The following is a 21403-nucleotide window of genomic DNA, read 5'->3' as shown; positions in this document are numbered from 1 at the left end:
ACAATGTCTAAGGTCCCAAGGACAAACCCAGGGAAGATTGCACCAAAGTTCACTCTAGGGAATCAGTGCAGTTACTGGGCAGTGAGATAACCTGCAAGGCACGGGTAAGGGGTCACCTAAAAGAGTAGGGGTGCTCCCTCCCAAAGGCCACACTGGAAAAGTCTCTGCCAGCAGGAATCATTGCTTTCCCACAGCTACATAAATGAAGGCACCATGCCCTAATCCTCACCAGCCTATAGACTGTAGCCCTGCCCTGCCACAAGCAGTCAAGGCAGAGCTTCAGACAACACATGGTATGGAAGGGCTGGATCTGCAGGTACGGGTCCTGTGACCCTCCCGCCCTTCCTTCTATGCGGGGTGTCAACAGTCAACAAGCCCAGACAGGATGACCTTGCAAACCAGCGCAGCTGGACTCCCAAAGAGGCCGGTTGCTCGGTTCATACGATGCCAATAAACAACATGGCAATTACAGTGTGAAGAAAGAGCCCAAGACCTAGAGATGTTAAGTGCGAGAGCTACAGGGATTTAATTCTGTTCAACCCTCAAACACTGTTGGTATTCTTTCTCTCTTAGTTGCTCTTACTTTTTTGTTTCTACAGGTATCTCTCACGATGGTCTTTGTGTGTTTCTGGTTAGGTTTTAGGACTGTGCTTGTATTTTTTTTCCCAGTTTGCTATCAGGGTTTTTCTGTGTAGCCCTGGCTGTCCTGGAAGTCCCTCTGGAGACTGGGCTGGCCTCACATTCAAAGATCCACCTACCTGTGCCACCACAGCCCAGCAGGCATTGTGTATTCCACCCTCCAGATGGGCCTCACAGGCTCTTCCTCTTGCTCCTCCATCTTCTGTTTCCTGTCCTTTTCCCTCCTCTTCTTTTTACTTCTTTGTTTGTTTGTTTGTTTGTTTGTTTGTTTTTCGAGACAGGGTTTCTCTGTGTAGCCTTGGCTGTCCTGAACTCGCTATGTAGACCAGGCTGGCCTCAAACTCACAGCGATCCACCTGCCTCTGCCTCCCGAGTGCTGGGATTAAAGGAGTGCGCCACCATGCCCGGCTTCTTTCTAGTTCTTAATTATAACCTTTGTCAATGCAAAAAACAAACATAGGTCTCACCTTAAAAAGGAAATCAGAGACAATTTATTATGGAGCCATTTTGTGTGACCATGACCCAGGAACACAGACTTAGATGACCCAAAATTCCATGTTCCCACCAAGTATAATACGTATGAAGATCACATGAGAAACCTATTCCTTTGGGGACCAGAGATGGCTCAGCAGTTAAGAGTATTTACAGTTCTTGCCGAGGACCTAAATTTGGTTCCCAGAATCCATATTTGGTGAGTGACAACCACCTTAGCTCCAGTTTTAGTATATCCAATGCCCTCCTGCCTCTTTGGGCACCTGCATGCATGCATGTCGTACACAAAAACTCACACAAGCACATACACATAGAGTAAAATAAATGTTTTTTAAAAAGAGGGAGTTGAGCCTGAGATACAGGAGATCCTGTCTTGAAAATGTCAACAACAACAACCAGCATACAAACAGTAAGCACTACATTGTATACTAATCTAAACTTAATTCAAAATAAAATGGGGGTATGCTCCCCAACACATCAGGGCCACTAGATCTGGGATCACCTAGGAGACACATCTCTGGATGTGTCTGTGGGCTGTGGGCTTCCACAGAGGTTTTAACCTGCCCTAAGCCTAGGCAGCACCATGCCACGGGCTTCCTGCTGCAAATGCAACGTGACCAGCTCACACACCTGCTGCCACTTCCCCTGCCACGACGGACGGGCCATATCCTCAACCTGAGCCAGAACAAATGCTCATCCTCCTGTAAGCCGTTTTCTCTAGGACCTTTGTTCACAGTGAGAAAATGACAGGGGCACTAGCTAACTGCAGCAGCTAGGAATTGGCCAGGGGAGTCTGGCCTCTTAGCATATGACCACACAGGTTCCTCAGGTTGCAGGCAGGAGTGGCAGGGGTGAGGCAGTCAGGCTTTTTGTGAAGTAAGGTTCTTACAAAGATGATCTTTGTTAGAGACTAGGTCTTCAGACTCAGTTCACTGGTAACATTACAAAAGCTGTGAAAACATGTGGCTCTCAGTTCTCAACTTATAAAGCCCAATAATGAACGGATGGGCCATCGCGATGACAGGAGTCCTTGAATGGCCACATCTTACTGGAAGACACTTGATCTCTCCTGCCACCCCTTGTCGAAAAAGGAAAACATAACCAAGACAGGGCATCCACTTTTTGTAACTTTTGTAAGAAAACTATTCACGTGGCAAAGCAGCTTCAGCCTTGTGAGAAGCACTCCGTCAGCATAGCTTCAGAATGAGGGCTCCCTCCCACCGGTCTCCAACACTGCATTACAAAGTCCTGCTCTGCAGTTTCTGGGTAACAAAACATGAATATTCTCCTATCCCTATTCTGGCCATCTGGGGCCTGGGGAGATGGCTCAGTGGTTAGCATTTGCTGTTCTTGCAGAGGACCCAGGTTCAATTCCCAGCACCTACCTGACAGCTCACAGATACCCATAGCTCCAGTTCCGGGGTATTGGATGCCTTCTTCTCACCTCCATAGGCACCAGGCACGCATGTGGTGCACAGATAATCAAGCAAGCAAAACATCATATAAATAAATCTAAAAACAAAATTCCAAGTTTTTTTTTCCTAGGCCAGTCTGGACTATATAGAAAACACCAAGACAGTCAGTCTAGCTACATAGTGAGGCCCTATCTAGAAAAAAAACTTTAAGTTGTATTTCTTCAAAAATAGTATTCATATAATGACCCAGGTTGGGGGTGGAGAGATGGCTCAGCAGTTAAGAGCTTATACTGCTCTCTCGGAGGTTCTGAGTACAGTTCCCAGCACCCATGTAGACAGCTCACAGCTGCGTAACTCCAGCTCCTGGGGGGTCCTGCATGTCTATAAGCAGCCATACTCACATGAAGACACATGTTTTTAAATTTTTACATAATAACTCAGGTTAGTGTATCATATATCTTTGACTAGGTGTAAATGTAAAATAACAGGCTTGGGTTCAAATCATTTGTATTTAAGCATCAATCATACAAATGTGAACTAATTTATGACTTAATTTATTCACATAAATGGCCTTTAAAACCACTGCAGACAAGCCGGGTATCAGATCTTCACGTCCACTCTCAGAGAGATCACAGAGAAGCAGCGGCTTTTTCAATAAACTGGGCCAGCTTCACATCACGCTTGGTTAGGCCTCCGCAATCATGAGAGGTGAGCGTTATCTGCACCTATGAAGGGGAAAGCAGCTTTTCAGATCTGAGCACAGACCTGTGGGATTTCTCTCTGGGTGGTTCAGAAATCAACCTGTTTCTCAACATTAGCATCCGAAAACTGGGGGTCAGAGGATCTAGGGAAAAAACTGCATTATAAATAAAACACTGCATTTCCCAAACCCATGGAGCTTAGGGTGCAGGCTATACCAGGCAGGCATGACAGCCACCCAGGAGGAAAGGGCTCCCAGAGGGTGAGGGGCCAGGCAGGCGCAACAGCCACCCAGGAGGAAAGGGTTCCCAAAGGGTGAGGGCCCAGGCAGGGCGACAGCCACCCAGGAGAAAAGGGCTCCCAGAGAGAGGGTGAGGGCAGTCAGCTGCCAGCATGAAAATCTTGCTTCTTGGGGGGAATAAAGAGCAGAGACAGAAGCTCCACTTCAACTTCCAGAACTTTAACTACACCAACTCAGTCAGGCCCCCAGGAAACGGCAAGCAGACCTATCAAGCAGTAGCCCAGTGAAGTAGAAAAGCAGACTACCAAATGAGGAAACATGGTGGGGACAGCCCTCCACAATAAGATTAAAAGCAAAGAAAAACATCGAGGAAAGAGAAGGCCACGGGGCATGGTGGCACACACCTTTAATCCCAGCACTTGGGAGGCAGAGACTCTACAAAGTGAGTCCAGGACAGGCAAGGCTACACAGAGAAACCCTGTCTCGGGGGGAAAAAAAAAAAAACCAGAGAGAGAAATGGAGTTCTCTTTTCTCAAAGATGACGTACAAACCCTCAGGAAATCTGGATAGATATCCCAGACCATAAAGGCAGGGGTTGGGGGTGGGGTGGGTGTTCTCACCGCACCCCTTAAAACTTTTCAGTCTGCCTTCTGGAAATCAAAACTTTAACAAACATTTACTACAAAGAGACGGTTTCTGAGATTAATTTCAGTGAGACACATAAGGCCATGCTATCTGATTTACTACCATTCCTCTTTTTCTTTTTTCTTTTTAATTATTCACTTTACATCCTGGTCATAAGCCCCTCCCTCCTCTCCTCCCAGTCCCACCCACCATCCCTGTATCCCTAACTCCCCTCCCCTACTCCTCAGAGAAGAGGAGCCCCCACGCACCCACCGCACCCACCGCAGCATATCAAGTCAAGTCAGGACTGAGCACATCCTCTTCCCCTGTGCTCTGGAGATAGGGGAAAGGGATGGAAAACCAGGCCACAGTCCATCCCCTTACAAGGGAGCCACAGGAGGACCAATTAAGGGCACTCTGCTATGCTTGCAGATGACAGTCTAGCACAGCTGTCCTCTGAGTGGCTCCACCCAGCAGCTGATAGAAACAGATGCAGAGACCCACAGCCTAACACTGGGTGGAGCAGGGAGTCTTGCGGAAGAGTGGAGGGAAGGATAGAAAGACTCAGAGGGGACAGGAGCCCCACAAGAAGCCCAACAGAGCCAGCTACCATCGTTTTGAATTATGTTCAAATGAAAACTCTGAGGTCTCAGGTAACTAAGCTGGGCATGGTGGCACATAACTATAATCCCACAAAATGGGAGGCAGAGGCAGGAGGATCTCCCACAAACCTGGTGTGCATAGTGAGTTCCAGGCCAGCCAGGGCTACACAGGAGACTGACTTAAGTAATATACCCCTCCAAAGAAATATCCTCCACAAAAACATAACGTAAAAATTTTTATCTTCATGGCTGACATCCAAGATTAACTCAGGAGCCTAATCTCGTCCAAACTTCTGGGAGACACAAGGACGAAGACGATCATCCTGCTCTTGGACTCGCCCTGCCTGTGCTACTGATAAGGACGCGTGAGAGAGACGGCGTTCTCAGCACTATCTGCGCTTCAACTCCGAAGTTAGAGATCCCTAAACAACGAGGCCCAGTTACCTTGTTGTACACGTTGAACCATTCCGGGTGATGATTCATCTTCTCCGCTTGCAGAGCAACCCTGGACATAAAGCCAAAAGCCTGCAAAACACCAAGTCCAGAGAGGTTACCGCCCCGCCCCGCCCTGCCCTGCGCTCCGTGACTGGGAGACCCCAGAGCCACACAACCAGATAAAGGCTCGCTGCGATGCAGGGAAGCCTCAGAAATCACAAGGGAAGTGTTGCTCTCCGCAGGCCGGGGCACCGGGGCAGCAGACTGCTAGGTGGAGAAACAATCTGGCTCAAATAAACAAACCAGGAAATGAGTGTCACCTAGTGACCTGTCTGGACTGCTTAATTGTCCTAGGACTCCCGACTGCACAGGAATAATTTCCCTTCGACCCAGTGCCCTGGGTCTGCCTGCCCCAAATCTAGGGAGCCAATTTGCTCCTTAGCTGTTCCTTCTGTTTTTAGTGAGTGGGCTACACCGGCTATCAGCTGCAAGACTGTGGAGAAAGGCTTAGGAGCTGTCCCAGCTCCCCAGTCTGGGGACCTACCGCCAGTGAAGGCTTACCTTCGCCACCATGCAGCGGGAGCTTTACCGAGCTGAGATGACAGAGTGCCTCACAAAGGGCAAGCCTGGAAACAGTCCCAGAACCCCACCCAACAACATGGACTGTCCGGGCTCCCAAGACAGGGAAAACAGAGACACCAAGCAGAAGGCCGTTGTTCTGAGGAAAACTTTTCTTTTTTGCATCCTTTCACAGTTTTACAAAGGCAACTGCAAATAATAACCCTACCTTGCACAACCCCTCTAAGGCTCAGGGAACTGTGTGGGAGGGGACCACAAAGTATGTAAGAAGCCCAAGATGGACGAAGGGTTGCGGAACACTGTCACCTAGAGTCAACACAGCCAGTGCAGTCATGATTGTACAACCAAGCTGATCACCTGCACTGGGCACACGCAAGACTGGTCCTGGGAACTGTCAGTCATTGATAATACATTTTAAAAGGAAGGGAAGAATCCATTCAACTATATACGGAAATTTACTCTCCTGCCTCTTTTCATTCCAAATCTGCCTCCCTAAAGCCCCTGGAGGGTAGAAGTAGCACAGGAGCCCGCTTCAGTTATTCAGACACGGAGCTAGAGTGTCTTAGAGTGACTGGTTCTTATTCAGCAATGGCAGAAGTAGAGGGCTGATGGCCCACAGTGACCGACAGCGACGTGGTTAAGGCCTCCTGGCCTTCTGAACCTGGCAATCTGGATTCAAATCCTGACACTGCCACATCACTGTCATGTGAGCCTCCACTTTTTCTTTCTCTCCTGTGTAGCCCAGGCTTACCTCGAACTTACTGTTGAGCACTAGAAGCACATACATGTAAATAAAGGGTTTCCGGGCCCAGCACGCTTTCTTTCTCTCAGTTATTTTTTTTAAGACATGTGCTTGCATGTGGGTATGTACACACTAGAGGTGGAGCCAAAGGTGGCTGTGCACTGCCCACACGGGGAGCTGAACTGTGGGTCTCTGCAGAGCAGCACAAACTCTGAAGCACTGTCCCTCCAGCCCTTAGTTTTTTAAATTCATTCAATTTGTCCTTAGGCATTCTCACATGTGTGCATCATGCACACTGCCTATCAGCCCTCCCCCAAGCCTCCACAAATCTTTCTCACACATGTTCATGTCTACTGCCCTTCGTTTTGTGAGCCACCGAGATCAGCCAGGGCCATCTGTGTGACCATGAGTTGGGAGCTGGTGGGCTCAGTAGTGGCTACAAAGCTAAGACAGTGATTTGTTCCTCTCTCAGAATTTAGCAAGGCTCAGTAGCTCAGAGATAAGGGGGCAGGGCCTTATGAGCCCCTCCCCTCTCCTTGGCTGGCTGTTAAGATGGCCAGCATTACAACGGCCGGGTGCAGGTAACTACTGTTGTGGTTACTGAGCGCAGTGGTTGTATGCCGTGTATAGAATGGCTCTTGCATACAGTCACTGCCTGAGTTCCTTAGGCCTGTGCTCACAATTTCTGCAAACCCCAGCATCCTGAAAGGTCCAAAGTGCTGCCTAGCATCTCTTACCATTTTAGAAAAAATAAACCAAGTGGATTCCCTCTTCTGAACTCTTCGGGCACCAGGCATGCAGATGGCACACAGACATGCAGGCAGACAAAAAACACCCATAAACATTAAATAAATAAATAAAGCAACACGAGCTTAAAAGAATTAGAAAATATATGAGACAAAGGAGACTCACATCAAACTACCACAGCAAGGGAAGAAAAAGTTGTAAACAGAGCCAGGGGACAGGGCAGCTCAAAGATAGAACACCTGTCCTTGGCTTGTAGTAAAGCTCTGGATTTGATCTCCAGAACTGAAAGGAAAACAGTTGTAAACGACACAACTTAGAGACAGCTGGTGAGATGGCTCTAGCCTCCCAAGTTGGGAGTTCTATCTCTATGATCTATGTAGAGATAGAGAGGGAAAAGCCATCCTATCAAGTTATCTGCTCTCCACACACATGTGCACACATGCATTCTTGCACACATGCTAATGCACACCCACACACATTCGCACTTGTGCACACACACTACATATATCACACACACGGACTCACAAATCATATACACTACATAACATATACACATAACATATATATACATGTACTCACATGCACACGCACAAAATAATATAAGAATGCAACCATGGCTACACATCTTAGCAAAGTTAAATTTTTAAAAATTCTTTTGTCAGGGGCTGGTGAGAAGGCTCAGAAGTTAAAAGCACTGACTGCTCTTCCAGAGGTCCTGAGTTCAACTCCCAGCAACCATATTGTGGCTCACAACATTCTATAATGTGATCTGGTGCCCTCTTCTGGCCTGCAGGTGTACATGCAGACAGAGCACTGTGTCCATAATAATAAATAAATCTTTATTAAAAAATCATTTTGTCATTTACTAAGGAAATCCCATGTGCAAGGATGAAAAGAAATCTGCTTACTTCAAATTTCCAAATATCGGCATTCAACACTGTAAGTCAGAAAGGCAATGGAAGTAAAAACAAAGATTGAAAAAAATAATTTTACACCCAGCTAAACTATTTTTCAAAAAAACCAAAAGCAATAACTTGGTGCAGTAGCATGTGCCTTTAATACCAGTGCTCAGGAGACAGAAATAGATCTCTATGAGTTCTAGGACAGCTAGGGAAACAGTGAAATCCACTCTCAAAATAAATAGATACAAGCAGTGGGCTGACGTTTCAGAAATGCAATCATTCAGGTGAGTGAGACAGTTCCTTGTCTTGGAAGCCCAGCAACCTCAGTCCACTCCCTGGAAGGCACAAAAAAGTAGGAAAGAATGAGCGCCATAAAGTTGTCCTCTGAACTTCACATACACACATGCACAGACGCACACATGCATTCACACATTTAAATTTGTTTAGTTTTTTTTTTTTTTTTAATGCAGCAACTCATAGAATAGCTTCTACTCATCCTTCTGCAGAAACGACTGAAAAAGGAATTGTAACCGAGAGCTGAGTAGAAAACTACTGTCACAGGTGCTGGCAGTGAGAATAAGTTCACTAAGTTCCAGGAATCTACTTAGCACAGCTATAGCAATGAAGGAACCAACAGCAACTGTCATCAGCTATTAAATGTTACCAAGCAGAAAAGGGAAGAGAAGGCCGTTTTAAAGCTGAAAACAAGTCTTAGAACTCCTTAAAGTATAAGAGCCCTGGAGCCAGGGACCAGTATCCAGTGGAGCTGAGCAGTGAAAGAAAGGGGCAGAACGGAGACATTGGGTTCTGATCTGGCTTAGTAGAAATGTGAAGGAGGGAGGGCTACATTTGTCATGTGAAAGCGTGTAATAGTACCCTCAAGACTGAAAGTAAGATGTAAGCATCCCAACTAAGGAAAACACAACTAAACTAAACTTGAAAACACACCAAAATACCATGTTTAACAGCACCACTCATACACAATTTAAGGTAAGTAGACATTGCTTCTGTCATGTTTTACAAAACTAAACAATCGATGACTGTGCACAGCCTAAATCCAAGCAATTAAGAAAACCAAAATAGGGCTGGAGAGATGGCTAGGGGTTAAGAGCACTGGCTGCTCTTCCAAAGATTCTGAGTTCAATTCCCAGCAACCACACGATGGCTCACAACCATCCAAATGAGATCTGATGCCCTCTTCTGGCCTGCAGGAGTTGCATGCAGGTAGAACACTGTATACATAATAAATAAATAAGTCTTTAGGAAGGAAGGAAGAAAACCAAAGTAAGGTCATCAGCAATGAAGACGACCCCTGCATGGTCTGTACAGAACACACAGCCTAAAAATCAATGAGGCAGAAAGTACGGAAGAACCCAAGGCAGACAAAACATTTATGTTTGAGTTGGTGGGTTGACTGTCCATAAAGAAGCCTTCTAAAATGCTGGGGGTGGAGGGGCATGAAGAAGCAGGTACTCCCTGGATAAGAGCCCTGGCTGCTCTTGCCGAGGACCCGTGCTAGGCTCCCAGCACCCACGTGGGGGTTTACAACTGTCCACAACTCCAAGGGATCGAGCCCCCACTCCAACCTCCTCGGGCACTGCACGCTCCTGATGCACACGCATACATGCTGACACACACAAAGAAAAATCTTAGAATGCCGTGGGACTGGAGGGAATTCAGGGTTAGTTCTGTCCTTTACAATAAATAATCCCCCCTTTGTAAAGTTTGTGGTTCTGTCAGGCTGGAGAGAGATGGTTCTGTGGTTAAGAGCACTGGCTGCTTTTCCAGAGGATCCAGGTTTGGTTCCCAGCACACATATAGTGGTGTACAAGTGTCTGTAACTCCATCCCTGGGGATCCAGCATCCTCTTCTGGTCCCTCCTCAGGCACCAGGCACACACTTAGTGCTCACTCATTACTTATAGACAAAACACCCACACATGGTACATAAATAAATGATATGATTTTTAAAATATATATAGAGAGGAAGGAACAGGGTGATATGGAAGGACTGCTCATGTATAAAATTCTGAGGAGGAAAAAGAAAGGCTTAGCTTAGGTACATATAAATATAAATGTGTCTGAGAGGTGTGGTGGCACACACTTGTGCCCAAACACTGAGGAGGCTGAACCGGGGGCTCCCAAGCTTGAGAGCAGCCTGTGCCATATGGTGATGTAACTAAAACAAGAACTGGAGAGAAGGCTTGGCAGTTAAGGGACCTGCTGCTCTTCCACTATAGCCCAATTTCTAGCAGCTCACAAGCACCTGTAAGTCCAGCTTCAGGGGACACTTACACAGTGACACAGCTACACACAAAATTAAAGTAAAATGATTTTTTTTTTTAAAGGCACAATGGTTCGTTTGGTTTTTTTGTTTCTTTCTTTTTGTTGTTGTTGTTGATGGTGTTTGTTTTTCAAGACAGGGTTTCTCTGTGTAGCCTTGACTGTCCTGGACTCACTCTGTAGACCAGGCTGCCCTCGAACACACAGCGATCTGCCTGCCTCTGCCTCCTGAGTGCTGGGATTAAAGTCCTGCACCACCACACCCAGCTGGTGGTTAGTTCCTTTAATCCCAGGACTTGGGAGCAGAGGAAGGTGGATCACTATGAGTTTGAGGCCAGCCTGGAGTTCCATGTAACCCAGGACTACATAGTGAGACCCTGTCTTTAAGGCAGGAGGGGTCAGGAGACAGCAAGATAGGTCAGAACATAAAAGTGCTTGCCACACAAGCTGACTACCTGAGTTCAAAGCCTGGAACCCATAATGAAAAGACAGAACCAACACCTTAAAGTCACTCTCTGACCTTCACACATGCACCATAGCACACATGTGCCCATTCTCTCTCTCTCTCTCTGTCTCTCTCTCTCTGTCTCTCTCTCTCTCTCTCTCTCTCTCTCTCTCTCTCTCTCTCTCTCACTCACACACACACACACCCCACAGCACACACATGCCAATACTTCCCTCCCTCCCTCTCTCACACACTGTAGTACACATGTGCCCATACTCTCACACACATGTGCACACACATGTGCAGGCACGCAAGTCCATGACTTTAGAATAAAGAGTTCCACTTCTCAAAGCTTGTCACCGCAGACACTCATGCAACAGTTCCAATAATGGCCACTCTGTAGAATTTGCTGCCTTGTTGCAGCACTGACTGGAGGCGAGAGGGGTGTAGATGGTAATAAAGTAAACACAGGAACACGGTGCAGTCATCGGGGAGCATGGGGAGGACTGCCTAGACCCACTGCTAAACCACAGCGCACAACAGTGAGTGGCCTGAAAGGACAGGCAGTGCCCAAGCTCGCAAAGTGAGTGGCAGGAGGCAGGGGCTGGGAGGCAAGTGACCAGCACCAGAAACCAGAGAACTCACTGCATTCTTAGTACCTTTTGAGTTTGTACAATGAATACATTCGATCTAGTCTTAAAAATTAGTTTGGGGGGAAAAAAAGCAAAGGAGCCATGCAAATGAAGTTATCACTGTAAAGGGAGCCAGGATCCTGCAACGTACGTAATATGGTTCATATTAAAATACTTTGGCTCATGCTACCTTCTTAACATATGCCTACCTGTTGAGGTGGGCTTTAGTGCCAATTTACAGCATAGTTTGCCTATGAGCCGTGTTCTGTTCAGCCACGGCCATTTCAAACAAACATATGGTCAACAAATAACATATAATGGCTGATAATCGTTTCAGTCTTTCCTGTATTGCAAATTACAAACATTTCGTGAACGAGCCACGAGTGCATGATGAAGTACGACTCTCCTTGAGTCACTCTGCCATTTCAGGGAATGTGAGCATTACAATCACAGCAAGCTGGGCCAACGAAGTTTGTCATTTGGAAATCTCCAAACCACCAGCAATTAAAGTTTTTTTTTTTCCACGAACCCCAAATCAAGTCTTCTTTGGAAACCTGAATTTTTCTCGAAGTTGCTTTTGTTTCATTTGGCTCCGTGGAACCATGGAAAACTAGCAGATGCACAAAGCCAGAACAGGAATTCGTATCAATCCGTGGCCCGTGCACTAGCACCCCCAACTTAGAGCGCAGCCTCAGTCCTAATGACATGTATGACTGACTGACGCTCACAGGCTTAACTCCGGGCACAGTTACAATATGAACCTTTCAGTCCTCAGCACGACGCCCTTTGATATATGTCCTTCAAATCAGCTGCCTTCATATTTTGATTATAGACTAGTTTAATTACATACTAAAAAAGAACATATCTCCCACTAAGAAAATGAGCACCAGGTACTCCCAAGTAATTTCCCCAGTACAATCTCCATTAAGCCGCTAAATACTTCCCTCACTAATTCAATGAATTAGAATTCTCTATTGTTTACGAATCACCTTCATGTTTGTGGGCCTATAACCCTTCTTTTAAAAAACACAATTTCTGTGGAAGGAAATGATATTTATGTCTGATTAGAAATGAAAACACTATTACATAAATCAGTTTGGGCATTTCTTCACGTCTTGAAACTTGATCGGCAATTTCCTCTAATTGGTGATCAAGGAAACTATCTTGTGATCAATTAAAGTAATTACCAGATTCCGGCAACACAGCCTACCTTAATTTCAGCTAGAGTCTGCACTTCTTCAACTTTAATTAAAAATAATGAAAATTATTAAGCAAAATACAAGGCAAGATCATTGCCAAGCACTCACATGTCACGGGACAGGACCTTCCCTCCATGTTGGTGACACCGATCACGTAAGCACTGCTTGGTGTACTGAGGGAAGCCACCCTCCACCCTCAAGAATGACTGCACGACTCCCCGTAACTTTCACATTGAAACACTGCTCACTATTTCAGTCACTACGGAGGGACGTGAGATCTTACTCTGTAGGTCAACACAACACTGCTGGCCAGGATTATGAGGGACAGACCTAGTCAAAGACATTTTTCACTCATACTATTTTCCTTCTGTACATGAGCCCAGGGGCAACTACAGAGTTTGGGGGTCAGAGACCTGTGTTCAACTCCAGACTGTGGTACTCATGGGCTACATGACATCAGTGAAGTTTCTTAGCAGGGCCTCCTCCTGTGTAAAACAGGCGATTCGTGCACCGTCCTCCCCAGTACCTGGCACTTGGAAGCATGCATTATGTCTGGCTATCGTCACAATGCTTTACACTGTGCACCTGTGGCCTGGAAAGGAAAAATTCTTTTCCAAACCAACCTGGAGACCAAACAAGTTTACCTTTGCAAGGCTCAGAAACCCAGCAACATCTTGAGGACTGTTCCTTTAAGTGGGTGTTGCCAAAGGAAGATTTCCTCAGGGTCTGTGAGCAGCTCAGCCAAGGACTAGACTTTTGATGTGTGTGTGTGTGTATGTTTGTGTGTGTGTGTGTGCGCGCGCGCGCACACACGCCTATGTACGTCTGTGTCTGTGTGTATATCTGTGTGTGTCTGCCTGTGTGTATGTGTATCTCTGTGTGTGTATATGTCTGTGTATGTGTGACTCTGCGTGTGTATGTGTGTGTTTGTCTGTCTGTGTGTATGTGTGTGTGTGTGTGTATGTGTGTGTCTATGTCTGTCCATGTCTGTGTTTATATCTGTGTTTCTGTGTATGTGTGTGACTCTGTGTATGTCTGTGTCTATGTCTATCTGGGTATATGTGTCTCTGTGTGTATGTGTGTGTCAGACTGTATGTATTAATGTGTGTGTGTGTGTATGTGTGTGTGTATGTGTGTAAGGCCTGAGGACCAAACCCTGGGCTTTCATCTATCTGGAAGCAAATACAGGCCAGCACTCCTGGGGCAGCATCCACTGGCCCTCTACCTAATGTACTACAGAGCTTACCATTTCCAGGAACTTGGGACAAGAATACTCAACTCGAAAATGGAACTGCCTTTCTCTTGTCAATTTTCACAGTTTCAGGTACAGCCAGCCACTCTGCCCTGCCTGAAGCTGAACCACCATCCTCTTAGTGATAATAAGCACGCCACCTGGGAAACAGCATGCTCTCTTCTAAACACATGCATGCTCTCTCTCTCTCTCTCTCTCTCTCTCTCTCTCTCTCTCTCTCTCTCTCTCTCTCACACACACACACACACACACACACACACACGCGTGCACGCACACACGCGTGCACGCACACACACACACACACACAGGTGTGTGAGATGATGATGATGATGACAGAGACAATTTTTTTCATTCAGTACCCTAGACAGCTGATTGGAAAAAGAAAGCAGCTAAGGATGGTAGCACCTTCAAAACACATTATTAAAGGAAGACGCAAGGCTGCAGACTCAGGGCCTGGCATGTTTAGTACATGCCCCCTGGATACCTACACCAGTGAAACCACCCACAGAAGCCCTCAGTTCTTAAGGAACAATATAATGCCCTCTGCACGTGACCTGTCCCGGGGCCTTGGTTTCTATTCTAGTCAGGTGAGAGGACTTCAGACATTTCAGAAGTTCATTTCTGAAAGAAAGAAAGAAAGAAAGAAAGAAAGAAAGAAAGAAAGAAAGAAAGAAAGAAAGAAAGAAAGAAAGAAAGAAAGAAAGGAAAAAAGAAAAGAAAATACCCACCTCATTCTTTCTCCCCAAAAGACCCCATTTCTGACTTCCTCCTCACACAGACCCAACCATTTTCCCTATATTTCATTGGGTAGTCCTTAGCAGACAACCTCCTGGTCTGTTTATCTGCTTCTTGGATTTCTCACAACCCCCAATTCTGCTCTCTTGGAATCAGCACATGCCACCAGCTTCCTGGGTCTTCTCTTCCACTAAACCAAAACACAGCTCAACACCAGCCCAAGAGAAGGCTGCCAGAGAGGCACTTACAGGACTTACCTAATGTCACAGCATTGCCTGGTACCCTATTGCTCATTGTCACTACACAGATGCCTCAGGACCATCCTGTGGAGGAGTCCTTACCTGAGCCTCTGATAGAAACTGATTCCTAAACTTTCAGGGCCTCATGAAGTGAGAAGTATTACAAAAACTACCAAGGATCTGTGTTTTCTTCTAGCAATCTGTAAAACTGAACTTTAAGCTCCTTGAGATCTTCATCATTATAAAAATTCAACGTTACATTGAAAAGGTGTGTCTTCAATGCCATGCATCCAAACCGTGTGAATTCAGAATGTCAGGCCAAATTCATGGAAGAAGAAACAATAAAGAAGAAGAAGAAATAGAAAGGAGGAGGAGGAGAGGGAGAAGGAAGAAGGAGGAGGAGAAGGAAGGAGAAGAAGCTGCAGCAACAACAGCAGTAGCAGCAGCAGCAGCAGCAGGAAAATAGCAGTCTGTTCCTGATTGACAGAAACCCTCCTGCTGCCTCAGCCTCCAAAATGCCAAGGTTACATGCCTGGCTGCATTGTTTTGTTTTGTTTTGTTTTTGTTTTTGAGACGGGTCTCACATAGCTGGAGCTGGCCTTGAGCTTCCACAGCTGAGGATGCACCTTGCTGTTCTGATCCCACCACCTCTGTCCCCGTAGTGCTGGGATTACAAGTGTGCACCACCATGCCCAGTTTATTCAATACTGGGGATTAAATTTAGGGCCTCGTTCACGAGAGACAAGCACTCCACCAGCTGAGCCACTTCTCCATCCCTGCCTGTCTCCTTCACAACCCACTGGCTGCTTTCAAGACTCCACTACCACTCATGCTGTGTGGTTCTGGCTTACCTCTGAGGCAAAGCCACAGGGAGTCTCGGCACCTTATTCCAAAGACAGAGAAAAGCAGGGCTCCTAATGACACTAGCACATTTAAACTAAAAGTGACTGAGGGGGACAGAGGATGAGAACAAGGTCTCAGGCAAACAGAGCACTCACTTCTCATTACCACCTATAGGAAGGAAGGTCACAGACATTTGAAAGAAAAATAACACCAAATGCTGTGCATATGCACACATTATACACTGCAGTACTGTGGGTGTGCACACATTATACACTGCAGTACTGTGGGTGTGCACACATTATACACTGCAGTGCATCCATGCTGTGGGTGTGCACACATTATACACTGCAGCGCATCCATGCTGTGGGTGTGCACACATTATACACTGCAGTGCATCCATGCTGTGGGTGTGCACACATTATACACTGCAGTGCATCCATGCTGTGGGTGTGTACACATTATACACTGCAGTGCATCCATGCTGTGGGTGTGCACACATTATACACTGCAGTGCATCCATGATGTGAGTGTGTACACATTATACACTGCAGCGCATCCATGCTGTGGGTGTGCACACATTATACACTGCAGTGCATCATGTTGTGGGTGTGTACACATTATACACTGCAGCACATCCATGCTGTGGGTGTGTGCACATTATACACTGCAGCGCATCCATGCTGTGGGTGTGTGCACATTACACACTGCAGTGCATCCATGCTGTGGGTGTGTGCACATTATACACTGCAGCGCATCCATGCTGTGGGTGTGTACACACATTATATACTACAGTGCAGCCATGCTGTGAGTGTGTACACATTACACACTGCAGCGCATCCATGCTGTGGGTGTGTGCACATTACACACTGCAGCGTATCCATGCTGTGGGTGTGTGCACATTATACACTGCAGCGTATCCATGCTGTGGGTGTGTGCACATTATACACTGCCGCGTATCCATGCTGTGGGTGTGCACACATTATACACTGCGGCGCATCCATGCTGTGGGTGTGTGCACATTACACACTGCAGTGCATCCATGCTGTGGGTGTGTGCACATTATACACTGCAGCGCATCCATGCTGTGGGTGTGCACACATTATACACTGCAGCGCATCCATGCTGTGGGTGTGTACACATTATACACTGCAGTGCATCCATGCTGTGGGTGTGTACACATTATACACTGCAGTGCATCCATGCTGTGGGTGTGCACACATTATACACTGCAGTGCATCCATGATGTGAGTGTGTACACATTATACACTGCAGCGCATCCATGCTGTGGGTGTGCACACATTATATACTACAGTGCATCCATGCTGTGGGTGTGTACACATTATGCACTGCAGTGCATCCATGCTGTGGGTGTGTACACATTATACACTGCAGTGCATCCATGCTGTGGGTGTGCACACATTATACACTGCAGTGCATCCATGCTGTGGGTGTGTGCACATTACACACTGCAGTGCATCCATGCTGTGGGTGTGTGCACATTATACACTGCAGCGCATCCATGCTGTGGGTGTGTGCACATTATACACTGCAGCGTATCCATGCTGTGGGTGTGTGCACATTATACACTGCCGCGTATCCATGCTGTGGGTGTGCACACATTATACACTGCGGCGCATCCATGCTGTGGGTGTGTGCACATTACACACTGCAGTGCATCCATGCTGTGGGTGTGTGCACATTATACACTGCAGCGCATCCATGCTGTGGGTGTGTACACACATTATATACTACAGTGCAGCCATGCTGTGAGTGTGTACACATTACACACTGCAGCGCATCCATGCTGTGGGTGTGTGCACATTACACACTGCAGCGTATCCATGCTGTGGGTGTGTGCACATTATACACTGCAGCGTATCCATGCTGTGGGTGTGCACACATTATACACTGCAGCGCATCCATGCTGTGGGTGTGCACACATTATACACTGCAGCGCATCCATGCTGTGGGTGTGCACACATTATACACTGCAGCGCATCCATGCTGTGGGTGTGCACACATTATACACTGCAGCGCATCCATGCTGTGGGTGTGTGCACACATTATACACTGCAGCACAGCCATGCTGTGTGTGTGCACACATTATACACTGCAGCGCATCTATGCTATGGGTGTGCACACATTATATACTACAGTACAGCCATGCTGTGTGTGTGCACACATATTACATTACAGGACATCCATGCTGTGGGTGTGCACACATTATACACTGCAGTACACCTATGCTGTACATTATACATTCTAATCTGGTCTGTATCCTCCCACTTCATCACAGACCATCTGATGGCACAAACAGGTCTCCAGAACACCCACGGGTCCACAGTTATTCTTTCTTTTATGTTGTTTAGGTCAGGAGTCCATTTCCCTTTTAGGATTTTTGAAGTAGTTTCTACCACACTTGCCAATATTTTTTGTAAGAAAAATACATCACCCAACTCTTGGACATCCTGATAACTCCACAGAGGATCTCCGGGAACAGACCATGGCAACACATTACTGGAAGCAAAACACCTGTTTGTGTGTCTGTCTGTGTCTGTAAGAGCACACCACAGTGCCGAGCCTGGGACAATCCTTCCACCTCAGGCACTGAGCTGAAGCAAACCATAGTGTATTCAGAGCCTGTCACCGCCTGTCATGACAAAGCTTAAAGAGAGTTAAAGTCTCACCCTTGCAGACTGAAAGAAGGGACTAGTTTTTGTGTTTTAAACAACATTACTAAACAATTAAAGAGAAACCTCAGGGCTCACAGCCACAGAGAGAATAAGAAAGCTCAGTGCTCACTTATTTTTAGTATCGAGGACTCAGGCGGGTAGTGTCATCATACCCTGAAAAGTCTGAATTCCAGGTATGTCTCCAGGACTGAGTAAACTCCAAACCTCAACTGACCACCATAATCCAAGGCTGTTCTGTCTCTTAATGTCACTGTGGGATGTGAGAAGTCTCAGAGTGACAGGACTGTCACACACAGACGTTGTGCCACCATGGGGCATGTGCATAGTGCCCTGAGCATATACAAACTAGTTCATGTTTTTTGGGGGGGGGGTTGGTTTTTTTGGTTTGGTTTGGTTTGGTTTGGTTTGGTTTTTTTGTTTGTTTATTTATTTGTTTGTTTGGTTGGTTGGTTGGTTGGGTTTTTTTTTTTTTTTTTTTCAAGGCAGAGCTTCTCTGTGTAGCCCTGGCTGTCCCGGAACTCATTCTATAGACCAGGCTGGCCTTGAACTCAGAGGTCTGCCTGCCTCTGTCTCCTGAGTGTACCACCACTGCCCAACTGACAAACTAATTTTTTAAGCTAAAAAGTTTGTGACCAAATAAACTTAGCAAAGTACAACTGAAAAACAATCCCCATCAAAAGTTCACAAATGGGCCATAACTCAGGAGAGAGCAAGGAACAGAGGAAACACTTGAGAGAATACAATGTTAAGTCATCACTCTTCAATACTCACACACAAATCACTTTGACGCCAGCTGCTGAGTTAGCCAGGCTTTCTTCAGCTTGGGCTTTGTTCTCTAGTCACAACGTATTTGGGGAAAGTGTTTTCCTGACTGTGTATGAACAGGAATGTTTGCACTCCCTTCGGGTCTGTCATGTCTCTGGGCAGGTGAGGCCACAGACAAGCACAGCAGAGTCCAGCCCAGCAAGGAAGGGGCAGGCACAAGTGCCCTGCAGCGCAGACCGAGAGCGGGTGGGAGTGCACTGCCATTCACGGGAGTGCAAGGGGGAAATGCCTCCCTTTTGTTTTGAAACGTTTATTATTTCATATCTTATGCAAATCACATTTTATATATTAGGCAATAATATTTGAGAAATACCGGAGTCAAATTAAAGGCTTCAATAGTCCTGGCTGAAAGCACTGTGATTTTCCTATAAAAAAATTATTCCAATTTGTTGATCTTACATAGGATGAAACATACTGTAACAATCTTCATAATTTATGTCCTGTTGGGACACAATGATTTAAAGTAACATAATACAGAGCCACATCACAGTTAATCTAAACCACCTGACCAGATAAACACCAGCTTTCCTTTCCTCTTCAGCAAAGGCATTTCTGTTTATTGTCATATCATTTCCTCATTCTAGAACATGAAGAATAAATGCAGCCAGCCTGCCCTGCAGTGGGAGGCTGAGCTGGCCTTTCCCTTGTCCGGGGTTTGCGAGTGCACAGGTACCATACAATGTCAAGGGCTTACAAGACAGAAAAACAAGCCAAGAATTCCACCCTCAAAACCATTTACAGTGAAGCAAATATGGATTCGTCCGGCACAATCTGGACCAGGTGTGGTGTTATGAACCACAGCCTTTCAGTTGGCTTCGGGTTTTTAATGTCAGTGAAAAAGTAATTCTTCTTAAAAAAATTATGAGGCTTACGATGAGCCAAATTGTTACAAATGCTTCAATCATGCCTCTTGCCATGCTCATGGGGGACACATGATTTGATTAACCAGATGCCCGAGCTAAACATTGTCTTCTGGAGTTTAAAAAAAAAAAAAAAACGACAAACAATTCAGTATGGCCTGGCCATGTTCATTTCTAGTCCACAAATGCAGTCAGTCGCACACTCAAATGTCAAGGTTTCTCTAAGGCCTGCATCCCTTCATCCTTTGTACACGCAGGAGACCTCACTAGGCACAAGGAGGTTTCTGGGAGAACTTGAGGAAAGAGTTTAGAGTTTCAAGAGGGAGAGAAACAGCACAGGGTTCACACACACTGGGAAGACAACAAGTCACCGGGAATATTTTTAAATCAAAATGAAATGCCTGTCTGACCGAATTTTTATAGACGTGGTTGGAGCAGAGGAAAACAAACAATTGTTTAAGGCTGGTTTCAAATATTGCTTTCTGCTGTTAGTGAGGATTTTCAAAGCTTTTCACGCTCCATCGGGAATGGCTCTGCCTCACAGGCTGCTGTGGTCGGCCCTGCCAAGGAAATGGTCTGATGCACTTTATTACAAGTTTACCAGTGTGCTTACCCAGGCAAACATACATAACAATCTCTGCCCAAAAAGGCCAGTGTGAAACAGGACTCCCCACACTGAACACAGTGTGACTGCTGAAACACAAGACAGGATGGAGGTGCCCTGCCAGCTTCCCAATCCCGGCTCCGCTGTGGTCCACGCTACCCTACCCACCCAGTTCTGGCAGTCAGATGTACAGACTCACCAATCTTCCCATCGCTGTGGTTTGCACTCTCACTGGTATTTGTGTAGGAATGAAAGCTACAAGTGGTAACACCTTTTCACAACCTAGAACTTTCTGCTGTAGAAATTCTGAGAGGGTGCCTGTACACAAGGTGAAGGCATACAGTGACTGGGGTCTGGATTTGACATCATGAATGCATATAAAAGGTAACATTTCAAATCTGCATGACTGAGGGCGTCTCAAGTCCATGCTTACCAAGAGTGTGAATGGTGGTATACACCTGTAATGTTTTGTTTTGTTTTGTTTTGTTTTGTTTTGTTTTTCAAGACAGGTTGTTTTTGGTGGTGGTGGTGGTGGTGGTGGTGGTGGTGGTGGTGGTGGTGGTGTGTGTGTGTGTGTGTGTGTGTGTCCCAGCTGTCCCAGAACTAGCTCTGTAGACCAGGCTGGTCTCGAACTCACAGAGATCTGCATGCCTCTGTGTCCCGAGTGCTGGGATTAC

At 46.3% G+C, this 21403-nt stretch overlaps 1 protein-coding gene across 2 annotated transcripts in view; it reads right to left on the bottom strand.

Annotated features, from left to right (window-relative positions):
- Nucleotides 1–3084: 3084 nt before the first annotated feature.
- Nucleotides 3085–21403, bottom strand: part of Pcbd2 (pterin-4 alpha-carbinolamine dehydratase 2) — a 53634-nt gene continuing 35315 nt past the window's right edge. For both annotated transcript variants that reach the window (XM_051172364.1, XM_051172372.1), the window contains 2 exons: nucleotides 5157–5237; nucleotides 3085–3271 (listed from right to left, as the gene is read on the bottom strand). In XM_051172364.1, the coding sequence (XP_051028321.1) occupies nucleotides 3176–3271; nucleotides 5157–5237 (177 nt within the window). In that variant the 3' untranslated portion in view covers nucleotides 3085–3175. The remainder of the gene's footprint in view (nucleotides 3272–5156; nucleotides 5238–21403) is intronic.

The sequence above is a fragment of the Acomys russatus genome, chromosome 3 (genome assembly GCF_903995435.1).
Source record: "Acomys russatus chromosome 3, mAcoRus1.1, whole genome shotgun sequence".
Taxonomy (NCBI): Eukaryota; Metazoa; Chordata; class Mammalia; order Rodentia; family Muridae; genus Acomys; species Acomys russatus.
The sequence above is the reverse complement of the archived record's forward strand: the minus strand, read 5'-3'. Positions and strand labels throughout refer to the sequence as shown.